This window comes from Cucumis sativus, chromosome 5, assembly GCF_000004075.3.
Source record: "Cucumis sativus cultivar 9930 chromosome 5, Cucumber_9930_V3, whole genome shotgun sequence".
In the NCBI taxonomy this organism is placed as follows: domain Eukaryota; kingdom Viridiplantae; phylum Streptophyta; class Magnoliopsida; order Cucurbitales; family Cucurbitaceae; genus Cucumis; species Cucumis sativus.
In genome coordinates this window covers 21247828-21263352 of record NC_026659.2, presented here as the reverse complement: position 1 = coordinate 21263352, position 15525 = coordinate 21247828, and the positions used below count along the sequence as shown (strand labels likewise).

Genomic DNA, 15525 nt, shown 5'->3' with positions numbered 1-15525 from the left:
TCTTTACTACTTATTAGTTGTGAATATCATGATTGAGAGAGAAAAGGAGTCAGAAAGAGAAGAAAGAAGAAGAAGACGATTAGCTTTAGAAACTGATGGTATCTAAAGAGATGTAAAAAAGAAGAGAGAAAAATGCCTTCATCACCTACTATTTGGAGCAAAGAGGAGAAAATGAATGGAAGAAAAAGAAAAGCCTATCAAAGTCCTTTTACGGATTTGTATCTTATGTTTTCCTCTTTTGCTTACAATTGGCTGCTTCACATTAGATGAACTTACATTCTTATTACCCAAAATTCCCCAAAACAATTGAACTAATGTTAGAAAGAAGTTCAAATCAGTTGCAAGGCATGTTTGATAGTTAATTAATTTATTATGCAACTGATACACTTTTTATTTTGATTTTCATATATCAAAATTAGCTTTGAACGGTTAAAATATTTTGATTTTAGAAATGGTATGGAAATTATAGTTAAAAGAATTGATTTTAGTTAAATTAAACACTTGAACCACTGCACATTATTTCTAGTTCTAGTGTTCATTCATACATAACTCAAAATTAATGTAGAAATTCAGAAACAGAAAATGAAAATCATCCCAAAAAATTACTGAATTTATTAAACAAAGCTTCATTCTAACTTTTGATTTCATCCGACGGCCAAACGCTAACCTTCTCCTTCTCGTATTTGATATACACCGCAGCAACCGCCGCCACAAAATACACTTGAATCAGTATAATCGCCGGCGTATGATAACTGATGACGCTTTTTCCGGTAGCCAATTCCACAAGAACCAACGCCGATATTCCGAGTATCGCAATCCAACCATTGATCCTCTCGCTGTACGGACTAAATCCGAATTCCACTTTAAGTCCCCCGGAAACCGCCTCCTTCAGAGACACTGGCGGTAGGTACACCGACGAGGCGGCAGTGGTAGAACCTTGCTTGGACTTGCGAGCCTTCCGTATCTCTGCCTTCTTTCCTGTTCCGCTTCGGTATCGGATTCGGACTTTGGCGAGTCGGTCCTCGAAATCGTCGCCGTCAGATCCAGGTTGTTCAGAATCGCCGGCGGGAGATTCCGGATCTGCTGCCCTGGTTAGGAAGGTGAGAAGCTTGGGCTTGGGAGGCTTTGAATTGGAAGGAAGTGTGAGAGAGTTAGGGAATTGTAGTGAGGAAGATGGAATGGCCGCCATGGAAGCAGAAATCTGAGCTCAGGATAAACTCGCTGTAACCGTTTGGGCCTTATACTTTTTTTCTCTTTCTTTCGTTTTCTTTTAAATTACTTTTTTTAATCAAATAATTTAGTGGTTTCTATTTGTTTTGTTTTTGGGGATTTTTTTTAAAAATAATGTAAAATTTGAAACATATTTCAAAAATAGGGTAGATGCAAAACTATTTTCAAAAATAGGTGTTTTGAGGTGAAGTCGTGGACGGGGTACACGACTTCCATGCAGTGGCCCCCACACACTCTATTTTTTCCTTATTTTTATATTTATACTATACTGGGCCCCACATTTTTTAATTTTCTCATTATTTATATACGTGGGTCCCACACACTTCATTTTTTCTCATTATTTATATATACATACTCACATATAATATAATATAATATATATATTATACATTCAAATTCTAAAAATATCTTTCTTTATTAAATTAATTTATTTTTTTATTTTTTTCTTTATATATATTTAAATATCACAATCTTCAATCTTCAATTTTTCTTATTAAATTCATTTTTTTAATTTAATTTAATTCTTTCTTAATCAAAATTATACATATATTTTTTTCCAATTTTCAATTTTTTTAAAAAAATCTATCTTAACAAAATATGTTATTAAAAATATATTAAACAAATTAAAAGAGTAATAATAATAATAATAATTTATATATATATATATATATATTTATTTATTTAATATCTCAATCTTCAAATTTTCTTATTAATTCATCTTTTCTAATTTAATTTAATTATTTCTTAACCAAAATTATATATATCTTTTTCTAATTTTCTGTTTAAAAAAACACATATATTAACCAAATATGTTATTAAAAAATACATTAAACAAATAAAAATAATAATAGTAATTGAAAGAAGTTGAAACGTACTCTAAAAATAATAATAACAATAAATTTGCAATTCAAAATTATCCATTAAGTTTTTAAATTTAATTTGTAATCGAACCAATTCTTGTTTTTTTCCTTTTACCATAAACATGAATTTCTTTTTATTCAATTATCAATGTGTGTGGCTTCAAGTGTTATTATTATTATTTTTTTTTAGTAATTTTAACTTATCTCAATTATTATTATTACTCTTTTAATTTGTTTAATATATTTTTAATAACATGTTTTGTTAATATATGAGATTTTTTTAAAAAAATTGAAAATTGGAAAAAAAATATATGTATAATTTTGATTAAGAAAGAATTAAATTAAATTAGAAAAATGAATTTAATAAGAAAAATTGAAGATTGAAGATTGTGATATTTAAATATATATAAAGAAAAAAATAAAAAAATAAATTAATTTAATAAAGAAAGATATTTTTAGAATTTGAATGTATAATATATATATTATATTATATGTGAGTATGTATATATAAATAATGAGAAAAAGTGAAGTGTGTGGGACCCACGTATATAAATAATGAGAAAATTAAAAAATGTGGGGCCCAGTATAGTATAAATATAAAAATAAGGAAAAAATAGAGTATGTGGGGGCCACTGCATGGAAGTCGTGTACCCCGTCCACGACTTCACCTCAAAACACCTATTTTTGAAAATAGTTTTGCATCTACCCTATTTTTGAAATATGTTTCAAATTTTACATTATTTTTAAAAAAAATCCTGTTTTTGGTTCTTATAATTTTGAATTTTGATTTTTTTTCCTCATTCTTTCTTTTTTTTTTAATTTCAAATTTTGTAATTATTTTTAGAGGTTGTTAGGGTGGGAATTTGACTCGGAGACATTTTTTATTTCAATTAATTGAACACGTTATTTAAATCTTAACATTGAAAGTGTTCAAAGATAAAACGAATTTTAAGTACACTATACGTTTTAGAATTGCATGGATTGGTCTAAGATTCAACTGGTCATCAAAACATAGGGTTACTTAAGGTGTATTTTAGTTGGCTTTCTAAGTGTGTAAATAGGGGTATTGGTGCAAAACAATGTTTATAAACACTTAGAAAATTAACCTTTAAGTTTGAACTTGTACAACAAGATTGAATAGGAGTGGAATTCTGTTCATGTTACGTCGATGCTAACTTAATGTGGTCGTTGAGCTCATGGCATAAAGCCTGCAAGTTCAAACTTAATTACTCAGTTGTTAGTCTCTATTATCATCTATTGTTTACTGGATAACACAATCTCATTTATTTTCAAGAGTCCTTACTAGTTTTAGTCCTGGCTAGTTTTGGATTGTTAGTATTGTTTAGGAAATAGTTGACTTGCATCTAGACTCTTATGATGTGATATACTTGAAATACCATCAAGTTTATTGCTTTTTTTGACAATACATGCTTGCAACAGACCATAATACATTACATTTTCGTCGTTCATACTTATTTGGTTGATCAACATGCCAAGGAGAACATTCATTTTTTATTAGATGTCCATGAGTTTTACCAAGTTCATGAGTTTGTGTTTTTCAACCTCAACAATATTGTTCATTATCAAAGTTTGTACGATTATAGAAAAACTCTATCATTCTCTCTTTCAATTTTTTGTTTATTTATGGAAGAACTTTATTTTATAACTTTTGCACCCAACAGAGAAGATTATTAACTCCAACTTATTGTCTTCAAAATTTATAATTCAATAACCATTTAAGCTCTTAATTTTGGGGTCGTATAAATTTAAACCTCAAACTACCAATTATATCAAATTAAATTTTAAACTTTTATAAGTGCGTCACTTTAAACATTTAATGATTCATTTGTGTATTTCTATGACTCATTTAATATATTTTTTTGTTAATAGTTGTTTAATTTTTTATATAATATTTTCAATTAATTTTTAGACAAGAGTTTGATTTTTTAGAATTCTTGAAGTAAGGAAATCTATTCTTCGAAAGTCGAAGATGGATCTCAAATATGTTTTTGTTAAAATCTCGTTATGTTATTTTATATTTGTTTGACCATTTGTTTTACTTATCTCATTTTCTTATTCAACACCATTTTGTGTTTTATTTAAAATTCTTCAATGTTTTAAAATTCTTCCAATTTAAACGGACTCTTTTTTTTTAATAATTTAGAGAACTTTTATTTTAAGTTATAACATTTTTTTTTTGTTTTTTCAAATGTGCAAAATTCAACCTATGATTTCACAAGGTTTCTTAATCTATAAAATTTGGGAGTCCCTTTTTCTAGAACTCTTGAGACGAGGATCACATTTGATGTCAAGAAAAAATTATTTTAATTAATAACTTTTTAAAAAAATCTTTTATTAGAAGGCTATTCCTACCCTCGATTTTGAGAAATTGTGTACTAATTGCTCACTTTTTTGACGGTGAGAAAATTTTCTTCAATATAAAGTCATGAAATGTTTTTCAATTATTTTATGAGATCGTTACTTCAAATATTGGAGTAATAAAGGGTAAAATAAGACATTGTTTTCTAAAAAAAAAATAAAGAATAATTTCAATTCAATATTTGAAATTTGGCCACAGTTTTCTAAACATGTGTTGTGGGGTGCTAACACCTTCCTCACACATAGATGACTCTCGAACTCAACTCTAATTTTCGCACAATTTTTTTTAATGATTTTTTTTAAATATTATTTACTTTATTTCAGTGTTCAATCACAATGTAAAAAGAATATGTGACGACTCCTATTTTATTTTAAATCTAACTATTTTGAGGACGACGACCACCCTGTGTTGTCTTGGACACGTGGTGACATAAAGTTCAAATCAATACACTTGTGAAAGTTAGGAGTTTAATTTGATATAACCATATATTATACTTTTGACAAAAAAAGAGTATTTAGGGAAAATATCATTGTTGATGTCTATTTACGTCACAAGTTATTATCAGAAGATACTTTAAGTTGAACGATCTTAATAGGAAAGATCTTTTAAGCGAAAATCTTTAGAAGATCTCTTTCTTCTTGTTTGGAAGTTCTTCCTTCTTGTAAAAAGGGAAGACCTTTGTTGTTAAATAGTATTAATTGAAGACTCGAAGAGTGTTTAGAAATGTAAGTCGTGGCTTTGTTAGATTTTTGTATATCCTACCAAGATTGTTTAATATCTTGAAAAGCAAGTAAAGGTATGTATTTTGGATTGAAAAGAAACATATAAATTATGAATTTGAAGGTATTTTGGAAAACCTTTGTTCTTAAAAGTATTAATTGGTTTGAAATTCAAATGATAGTAGAACGCATGAGACACGTGTGGGATTCATTTTCTTTTATTTCCAAAATGTAATTACTCATATAACCTTCACTACTTAGATTCTAATAATAATTAAGAAAATATACAAAGTCTTTACTATTCATAGAAAATAAGTGTTTATCAACCTTTTTTTTTTTCTATTTTTAAAAAATCTCATAATTAATTAATCAAATTTATAATTCTGGTTTTTTTTCGATTTGCTTCACCTTCCTCTTTCCATGCCTATATTTTTCGTTTTTTCTTTATATATATTTAAATATCACAATCTTCAATTTTTTTATTAAATTCATTTTTTCTAATTTAATTTAATTATTTTCTAATCAAAATTATACCTATATTATTTTTTTAATTTTGAATTTTTTTTAAAAAAACTCATATATTAACAAAGTAGGTTATTAAAAAACATATTAAACAAATGAAAATAGTAATAATAATAATTAAAAAAATTGATGTTACTACTAATAACAATAGTAAACCAATACACATTGCTAATTGAATAAAAAAAATTAGTGTTTATGGCAAAGGAAAAAAAACAAAAATTAGTTTGATTACAAACAAAATTTAAAAAACTTAACTAAATCAATATTTTCTTTTCCTTTTTCTTCATCTATATATATATATATTTATTTATTAAATATCTCAATCTTCAATTTTCAATTTTTTCTATTAAATTCATCTTTTCTAATTTAATTTAATTATTTCTTAACCAAAATTATACATATCTTTTTCTCATTTTCTATTTAGAAAAACAAGTATAAATATGTTATTAAAAAATATATTAAACAAATTAAAATAAAATAGTAATAATATTTAAAAGAAGTTGAAGCCTACTCTAAAATTAGCCTTTCAAAATAATAATATGACGATTTGATAAATTAAATAGATAAATTTTGTGTATTGAATTTAGAATAGGAATTAAAAGAAATGTATAAAAAATAAATTTTATAACACTACCTATGTAACCCTTCTCTCAAATAATCTTATCATAACCACTTTATAAGGCTTCTCCAAACTCATATTATCGTGAATTAGATAAAACTAACTCTAAATAACTCAACATCTATTTCCAACAGCCCCAAGGGTTTATAAGCAACTTGACAAGTTGGATTAGATGAGTAGTAAGAGGTGATGTTTGGTGAAAACTAAGGGCAACATCTATTTATATTAATATTATTTATAATATACGTTTGCTTTTCAAAATGTAGTTTTTATATTGAGACTCTATTTTCAATTATTGTAGGCTGTTATGTTGGAACCTCCAACTCCAAATTCTATATATATATATATATTGATTAAACAACGAAAGAAAGGAAAAGCCCTAAGCTATTCTTCAGCGGAAAACTCTCCATCTCCCCCAAAGGTAATCTATCTATTTCGTTGCTTCTATCTCCCTTCCTCCTACAGATTCCGAATCTCTGTTTTCATTCTTCCACTCTTACTCTCTCCCCGTATCATCCGCAATTCAACCACCTATTAGATCTGCGCTTCCTCACTCCTCGCATCTCTATCTTTAGGATCACCAATTTCTTTGAATCAGCTGACTATCTTTCTTTCGAGGCAGACCCAAGTTTTGTTGAAGTTTCACTTGTTGGGTTGTACATCAGTTGTTCAAATACTGGAATCTCTCCTACCAATTTAACCCATTTCCATCTCAAGTGATTTTGGTTGGTTATATCTGGAATATGTTTGCCTACAAGGGGGTTTATGCTTCTTTTATTTTTATCATCAATTTTGTCTTCTTTGTCCATTTTGCCTACATGGGGGTTTATGCTTCTTTTATTTTTATCATCAATTTTGTCTTCTTTGTCCATTTTATGGGATGAATTGACAAGTTTTGGCCTGGATATCAGATTGTGTTTAGTTGCTCTTCGACTTAATACCGTTATGCCCTAAAGTTCTCTGCTGGAGTTTCATGTAGGGTTCATTGTCTCGACGCGTGGAACGTCTGGACTCTTGTGCTTAAAGTTTAAACATAAGAACTTCTAATATGTTAGGATGGGCATGCGGGATTTAAGATTTGGATGCTGGTTTTATGATATTTTCGCCATGGAACCGTGCTGCATGGCTGATTTCTTTAGTTTTTGCTTGCAGATTAATTGGTTATTATGACACGTCTGTCGTCTGCTATCTTGCATATTAAATCTTTTTGAAGATTACTAATGTGTTAGTATCCGTACGGTGCAGAATTAGAGTTTGGTGTTGGATTAGACTGATAAAAGACCAAGAAATTGTGTTGAGCCTCTTAGGTTTTGGAATAATGACCATTGCAGAAAGTGAAGAGGTGCTTAATATTCTTCTTTGATGTTCTCTGGATATTGAAGATCTTGCAACTTTCTTCTTAATGGTTATAATTAGTCAGTAAATGTTTTATTGGCACTATGCAGGTTGGTTTTAAGCGCATTGGGCTGTCAGCTAGTGATTATGAGGCAAATATTCCTATCAAGAAAAGGAGATTTCCGGGAGTGCAATTAACTCCATCACCATCTAAAGATATATCTTCATTCCATTCAGATGGAAATTTATTGAAGGTGGAGCAGCCATCTCCACCTAAAGATGTATCTTCCTTTAATCACAATGAAAATTTAATAAAGAGTGAGGAGCCGATTCTATCTGTGACAACAGTTTCAAGTTCTAGTGTGGTTACAAGTTGTGCATTGTCGAACAATAACCAGGACAGTGTTTCTGAAGAGAAGAAAGGAAAATCTGATACGGATTCATGCTGCGTGGATATAGTCCAAAGCAATATTGGAGCAGCAGGAGTCAAGTTTCAAGAACCCAGTTTGGGAAGACATGCTTGTACTGATGGTTTTGTTGAATGTGAAGGTAAGTCATTGGTAACTGTAGAACATACCGATCATGCATCACCAGTGATCTGTGCGGGGTTGAAGTTGTTGTCAACTAGCCTTGACTCTGATCATTTTGCTGGTAACAAAGAGGAAGAAATTGATGTAAAAATGCCTGAAGAAAATTGCAGCCCTCCAATTTGTCAACTTGGAGGAGCTGGAGTATTGGTAGGTTTGAAGGGACATATGGATCTGAAACTAGTTTCTGAAAAGAGTGATTTGAATTTCCTGAAGCAGAATTCTATGGAACCTGTGTTACTAAACTTCGCTTTAAACAAGCAGGGAAGTAGCACCCAATGTGTCAAAGGTAACGTAGGGTTTGATTGTGATGGTTCTTTTTTGCAGTCGAACAGGGAAAAATGGGATCTAAATACTTCAATGGAATCATGGGAGGGTTGTACTAGTGGTGATGCTCCTGTAGTGCAGATATCGGCCACTCGGACAAATACAACTATTGAAACTTATTCTTGCTCATCTGAAATGGTTGAAAGTGACAGTCCATGTGGAAAACAAACCCTTTTAGATAATGAAGATAAAGGTGACTCTACAAAAGAGCATCTTCATTTAAGTCTTGATTCATCTTATCTGAAGTCTGTGCTTGATGAAGACCCTTACATTTCTGAATATGAATCAGATGGCAACTGGGATATAGCTGAGACTGTTGATGATAATGATGATAATGATGATAATGATAATGATGATAATGATAATAATGTAGAAGAAGACTATGAAGATGGGGAGGTCCGGGAAACAATGCAGGAAACTGAAGTAGAGGTCCATGTATATGAGAAAAGAGAAATTGAGCCTTTGGATCATGCTGGTTGTAACGACAAAAAGATCAATTCTGTTGGATTGCTGGATCATGAATTTTTTACTTTAGGCCCTAAGAAACAGGAAACAAAATTAGAAAATCTGGATTATAGAAGTGAAGATGAAGATGAAGTTCAGACCACAACTAAAAGTAATTCTTATGAGCAAGAAAATGAAGATCTTTGTGTGAAAGAATTGCATGCTGTAGAGAATGCTATTGGTGAGGATGTAAACATATCTGCGAAGGCCACAGAAAGAAGCCAATTATCTCAATATGATAAAAAGGGCAACTTTGAGGGACAGGGCACTGCTGACAAAATCCTAAATGAGGAACCGGTTCCTACATTTTCTCAGAATGAGGTGGAGAATGCTGTAGCAGTAGATGTAGTGCAGAATAGGGATCTAACTTTGCCTACTGTAAAGGAATCTGTAAACGAAGATAATGCAAAGGATATCAATGGAGGCACTAGAAATAGTCGGATAATTAATTTTAATCGAACATCTACTGATTCAACTCCTTGTAAGGCAAAATCTAATTTTGCTAAGCCGGTTTTATCACATAAGGATAGAGAGTTTGTACCCAACATGGTAGTTGAACGAGCAAATATGAAACCTCAAGAAAGGTGATTATCAGTTACTTGATTTCTTCTATTCATTTTTCTTTCTAAACTTGTTTTAACTGCTCTTATGTCTATGTTTATCTTGTCTTTTTCTCTTTTTGCTAGAGATGACGTGTACAGTAATATTTCCAAGAAAATTTCTATAGACAAACGCCAGGGTCCACCACCGTTGATGGGTTTTAGTCATAGACGAGGGAGAAATACTAATAGGTTGGACAACCGATCCGAGGAATGGGATTTTGGTCCCAACTTTTCTCCTGAAACATACAGTGAACAACAGATAGATTACCATGTTACTGGTCTTGATCAAAACCGATATAAGATTATACCTGATGGTCCATTTGGTGGCGCTAACCGTCGTGGTCGAGAATTGGTAGAGGATGAGGAACCTTTTTTTTTCCATGGGCCCTCAAGGAGGAAGTCACCTGGAAGAAGACATGGGCACAGTGTACGAGGTGGAAAAATGGTAAACAGAATGCCTAGAGATTTTAGTCCAGGTAGATGCATGGATGAAGGTGGCTCTTTTGATAGACAACATGGTGAAAAGTTCACTAGGAATTTTGCTGATGACACAGTGGATGAGATGTATCCACGACCTCAACCTCCATATGATGTAGACAGACCTTTTTTTCGAGAAAGAAGGAACTTCTCATTCCAAAGAAAAACTTTTCCCAAAATTGATTCTAAATCTCCAGTAAGATCCCGAGCTCGTTCTCCCAGCCAATGGTTCTCTTCAAAAAGATCTGATAGGTTTTGTGAACGTCCCAACATGACACATCGAAGATCTCCAAATTATATGACAGACAGGATGAGATCTCCTGATCAGCGTTCTATACGTGGATATATGCCAGGCCAAAGACAAGGATTCCGTTACCTTTCACCACCTGATGAATTGAGAGATGTGGGTCCTGCACCTGACCATGGCCATATGAGGCCTTTTATCCCTAACAGGAATCAAACTAAAAGATTACCACTTAGAAACAGAAGCTACGATGCTATAGATCCTCGAGGAAGGATCGAGAATGATGGACTTTTTTATGGTCCTGTACGTTTGGGTCAATTGACTGGGTACAATGGTGGCGAACCAGATGACGATGAAAGAAGATTTAATGAGAGACATGAACCTCTTCATTCTTTTAAGCATGGATTTCGTGATTCTGATGGTGAGAGATACCGAAACAAGGGGGAGGATTGTTCTAGGCCATTTAGGTTTTGTGCAGAGGATGACCCAAGAATTTCATGGAAGAGAAGGTAGTCAGGGAGAAAGACTGAGTTAAGGATCTCTACCAAGGGAGTGGAGAATGCTTTAGACTAGGCCATTCTGTTAGTTTAATTTTGAGGTTTTGTAGGTGATATTTTATGGTGCAAAGGGGGCCACTTTTTGTTCTCCTTTGTTTTATTTCATAATTGCAACTGTAAAAAAATTCCATTTCTATGCAGAAAGTATACCTCTCAAGTGCTATTGTGACTTCAAACTGACTAAACCACTATGGAAATTTTGTTCTCTAAAACGTTAGAATCTTACTTATTATTCTGATAGAGAAATTCAGTTGAGAAGGGAAGTAGATCAAGTGGGGTTGTTTCCCTTTCTAATCTCCACAAATGGTTTGCAATTCTTTTAACAAGTGTTATTAATTTGTTCTTTTAATACCAATGTATTCACTGATTTACTATTGAATTTGATAGCCATTTCTAGATCGTTGAAGCGCAAGGGGAGGATATCTCTAAGGTATTCTTTTCTTGGACCAAGTTACATTCTACTCTTCTATGCCTTCTGTTACTGTTCTACTTCAGTACTGAAGTTGGACCTTGGTCAGTTGGTCCTCGAAATCGTTGCCCGCTAACCCAGTTCTGAATCGGCAGTAGGAGATTTTGGATCTGCTCTTGTCACGAAGGTTAGAGGCTTTGGCTTCTGAGGCTTTGAATTGGAAGGAAATGTGAGAGAGTTGGGGAATTGCAGTGAGGAGATGGAATGGCCCCCATGGAAGGTGACACATGAGCTTGAGGATAAACTCACCCCTCTGTGCTTGCTATCACCGTTTGGACCTTATATTGCTGCTTTTTCTTTTTGTATTTTTTTTACATTCTTTAAGTTAATGGGTTTCTTTCTTTCTCTTTTTTTTATTTGAATAAAATAAATTAATGATTTCTATTTGTTTTGTTATATTTTTGTATATATATGTGCGTATATTACATAGGTCCTTATAATTTTGAAAATTGATTGTTTTTGTTTAACCTTTTTTAATCTCATTTTTTAATACCATTGCAGGCCATGTTTACCAATCCATAATGGATGTATATATATCGATAAAATCAACAACTTTCACTGGGAAAAAAATGAAAGAATACAGGGTATACGAAAACACAAGCCCACCCAAGCGACCTCCTAAAGAAAGGGTTCCATCTAAGCAAAATATTATCTAGTGAGTAGTTATACAAAGGTTTTGAGTTCAAGCCCAAAGTGAAACCCGAAGCCTCACTAATAACCAAACCTACTAGGGTGGTTATCCAAACCTCTAAAAATCCTATTGCTTCTCTCCCCCCAAATGTCCCACAACACAGCACATCTCGGAAAACACAACAAACAGCCTCTCTCTGGAAAGCAAATGGAGGACGAACTCCCTGATCATTGCCCGAATACCCCTCTGGTGATAATTAGAACGCCAAACTTTTGCATGAAACAAATCCACACAGACATTGCACATTGACATCCCCAAAGAAGGTGATCTAGGTTTTCCTCTACCTCCTGACAGAGAATACAACAGAAAGGACCTATTAATGGGGCCATTTTCCAGTAAGCCTATCAAAAATGTTCATATGACCAAGTAGAACCAGCCAGGTGATGAACCCAACTTTCTTTGGGTATCTTAATCCTCCTGACTGCATCAAAGACTGAGTCACAAACAGGAAAGGGAACCAACAGCAACATAAAGAAAGAATATTAGTGTCATCGGTAATTGGAGTTCATTGATAGATCAATTGTAACGAGTCACAACCACAAATGTATGTGGATGCTTTTGATTATGTTTACCTAGAATTATGAATATGTCACATTTACTATTGTCTTGCAGAACTGAGACATTGACTCAATCTAGTGTTGCCAAGGTTCGTTTCAGATTCATTTTAGGTCCTTCGAGCTTCGTTTTGGGTTAAGCTAAGTAGATCTGAGACATTGAGCTCTGTTTCAGGTTCGTCGATCTTCATGCTCCTTCCAACACAGTTAAGCTCTGTTCCAGATCTAAGAGTTGTTCTCCTCACAATCATTTCTCTCAAATCTGTTCATGAACTCCGTGAATGGGAAGATCTCTAGTCATGGTGAGCGGCCTTTTACTTCTGGAACTGGATTTGTTTGCACTGTACATTTTTGTTTTCTCTTGATTCTGCAGATTTGAAATTTTGCCCTATTTTCTATGGAAGCAGTTTGAATTGAGAATGAGCTGATCTTGCTTCTCAAGTGATTCAACTTTCATTTTGATTCCTACACTTTGAACTTTTAGTTTTGTCTCTTAAGAGTTATGGATAATTGCTCGAAATCAATTGGGACTAGGAACAAATTTTCCTTAAAAAAAGAAGAAGTTGAAAACAGGGTAATTAATTTGAAAACTCAGGAATCTCGGAGCCAAACCTTCATTTTTTCCACTACTTATATTATGAAAGTAGTCTGGTTTTATGCATTTTTTTTTCCCAACCAGTAGTTTTTTCTACTTCTAGCTGGTTGGTTGGATGTTTATTCTGTTTTGGTGGAATGAAGGCAGAAGTCCTTGATTTGCTTCACTTTAATTGGCTAGTATCCTTATGTTGTAGAATTTGCGTAAGTGACATCACAGAGGTTAGTGAGAATTTGGTGTTGTTGGATTAAATTGATTAAAGACCAAGAAACTTTGTTGAGCCCCTGAGGTCTTGAAATAATGACCGTTTCAGAAAGCGACTTCTTTGATGTTTTCTGGATTTTGAAGGTCGTGCAAGTTTCTTCTTATATGGTTATAGTTATTATCGGTCAATGTTCTTTTGGCACTATGTTGGTTGGTTTTAAGTGCGTTGGGTTGTTAGCTAGTGGTTATGATACAAATCCTCATATCAAGAAAAGGAGATTTCCGGTAGTGCAGTTTGCTCCATCTTCATCTAAACATATATCTCATTTCGTTCAGATGGAAATTTATTGAAGGCTGAGCGGCCATCTCCACCTATAGAGATGTATCTTTTAATCAGTGTAAATTTAATAAAGACATAGCAGTCAGATTCTATCTGTGACAATTGTTTCAAGTTCTAGTGCAGGCACAAGTAGTTCTGCATTGTCAAACAAAAACCAAGACAGTGTTTCTGACGAGAAGAAAGGAAAGTCTGATACTGATTCATCATCTGTCCAGAGCTTGGAACAGCAGGAGTCAAGTTTCAAGAACTCAGTTTGGGAGGATATGCTTGTATCAAGTCTTGCTTCATCTTATTGGAAGCCTATGCTTGAATAAGACCCTTATATTTCTTTGAGGCTGTTGATTGTAATGATAACAATGTAGAAGAAAACTATCCATGAAGATAGGGAGGTTCAGGAAACAATGCAGGAAACTGAAATAGAGGTCCATGTATATGAGAAAAGAAAAATTGAGCCTTGAGATCATGCTGGTTGTAGTGACAAAAAGATCAATCTGTTGGATCGCTGGATCATAATTTTTTTTGCTTTAGAGGTCCCTCTGGAACAGGAAACTAAATAAGAAAACATGGATTATAGAAGTGAAAACGATATTCGAACTTCAACTAAATAAGAAATCATGAAGAAATTGAAGATCTTTGTGTGAAAGAATTACATGCACTAGAGAATACTATTAGAGTGAGAAGGCGGCAGGAAAAAGCCAATTGTCTTGGTATGATAAAAAAGGACAACTTTGAGGGCCAGGACACCGCTGGTAAAATTGTTGAGGGGGAACTGATTCCTATATTTCTCAGGGTGAGTTGGAGAATGCTGTAGTAGTAGATGTAGTGCAGAATAGAGAATAGGGATCTAACTTTGCCGACTGTAAAGGAGCCTGTAAATGGTGATGATGCGAACAATATCAATGTAGGCACTAGAAATAGTCTTGATAATGAATCTTAATCAAGCATCGGGTTATTCAACTCCTTGTAACACGAAATTTAGTCTTGTCAGGTCAGTTATATCACTTAAGGAGCAAGTCAACTGGAAGAAGACATGGACTAGTGTACAAGGTGGAAATAATGGTTTACGGAATGCCTAGAGCTTTTAATCCAGATAGATGCATGGATGAAGGAAGTTCTTATTTCAAAGAGAACTTTTCCCAGAATTGTTTCTAAATCACCATAAGATCCTGAGCTCGCTGGATATTTAGAATTCATTTGGTGATTCTGATGGTGAGAGATTTTGAAACAATGGGGAGGATAATTCTAGGCCTTTTAGATTTTGTGCAGAGAATGACCCAAGTACATGGAAGAGAAGGTAGCTTTCAGGGAGAGAGACTGAGTCAAGGGAGAGGAGATTTGCTTTACACAGGCCATTCTGTTAGTTTAACTAGATGTTTTGGAGGTGACATTTTATGGTGCAAAGGTGGACGTTTTGTTCGTTATTTTTTGTTTTATTTCACAATTGCAATTTATTAAACCACTGCTTCACTCAAAAGCTTAAGATAGTGGTTGAAAGCAAATTTAAATATATATCACCAACATCCACTCACTTGTGGACTTGGAGTATTTGAAAGGCCCATTAGGTGGAAATTGATTTTAATTGGGGAGGAAACGACAATGCAGAGGCTTGGACACAGGACCTTTATTAAATAATTGATTCACTCAAAAATTTAAGTTAGTGGTTGAAGACAAATTTAAATATATATCATCAACACAATTGTTGAAAAGTA

General features: G+C 33.0%; 2 protein-coding genes across 10 annotated transcripts; one reads left to right on the top strand and one right to left on the bottom strand.

Moving 5' to 3' along the window:
- Positions 1-466: 466 nt before the first annotated feature.
- LOC101221723 lies at positions 467-1257 on the bottom strand. Its single transcript, XM_004149772.3, has one exon. The coding sequence runs from the start codon at positions 1187-1189 to the stop codon at positions 632-634; it is 558 nt and encodes a 185-aa protein (XP_004149820.1). The 5' UTR covers positions 1190-1257; the 3' UTR covers positions 467-631.
- Positions 1258-6618: 5361 nt separating this feature from the next.
- On the top strand, positions 6619-14274 carry LOC101204083. 9 transcript variants are annotated; one of them, XR_004217068.1, is made up of 6 exons: positions 6694-7672; positions 7776-9667; positions 9770-11393; positions 11528-11652; positions 11934-12769; positions 12853-13210. XR_004217068.1 is itself a non-coding variant. In XM_031886403.1 (3 exons), exons 1-3 carry the CDS (start codon positions 7649-7651, stop codon positions 10917-10919), a joined length of 3066 nt encoding a protein of 1021 aa, XP_031742263.1. In that variant the 5' UTR covers positions 6694-7648; the 3' UTR covers positions 10920-13210. The 9 variants fall into 9 exon arrangements, 1 of the variants encoding a protein (XP_031742263.1); XR_004217066.1 differs by having other exon boundaries at positions 6619-6751; positions 7576-7672; positions 9770-12769; XR_004217070.1 differs by adding an exon at positions 13940-14274 and having other exon boundaries at positions 9770-12769; positions 12853-12979.
- Positions 14275-15525: the final 1251 nt, after the last annotated feature.

Excerpts from the sequence above, each read along its gene's own strand:
- LOC101221723 (XM_004149772.3), bottom strand. The coding sequence starts at position 1,189 with ATGGCGGCCATTCCATCTTCCTCACTACAATTCCCTAACTCTCTCACA.
- LOC101204083 (XM_031886403.1), top strand. The coding sequence starts at position 7,649 with ATGACCATTGCAGAAAGTGAAGAG. Across the intron at positions 7,673-7,775 it reads CCATTGCAGAAAGTGAAGAG|GTTGGTTTTAAGCGCATTGG; the intron begins GTGCTTAATATT and ends GGCACTATGCAG. Across the intron at positions 9,668-9,769 it reads AATATGAAACCTCAAGAAAG|AGATGACGTGTACAGTAATA; the intron begins GTGATTATCAGT and ends TCTTTTTGCTAG.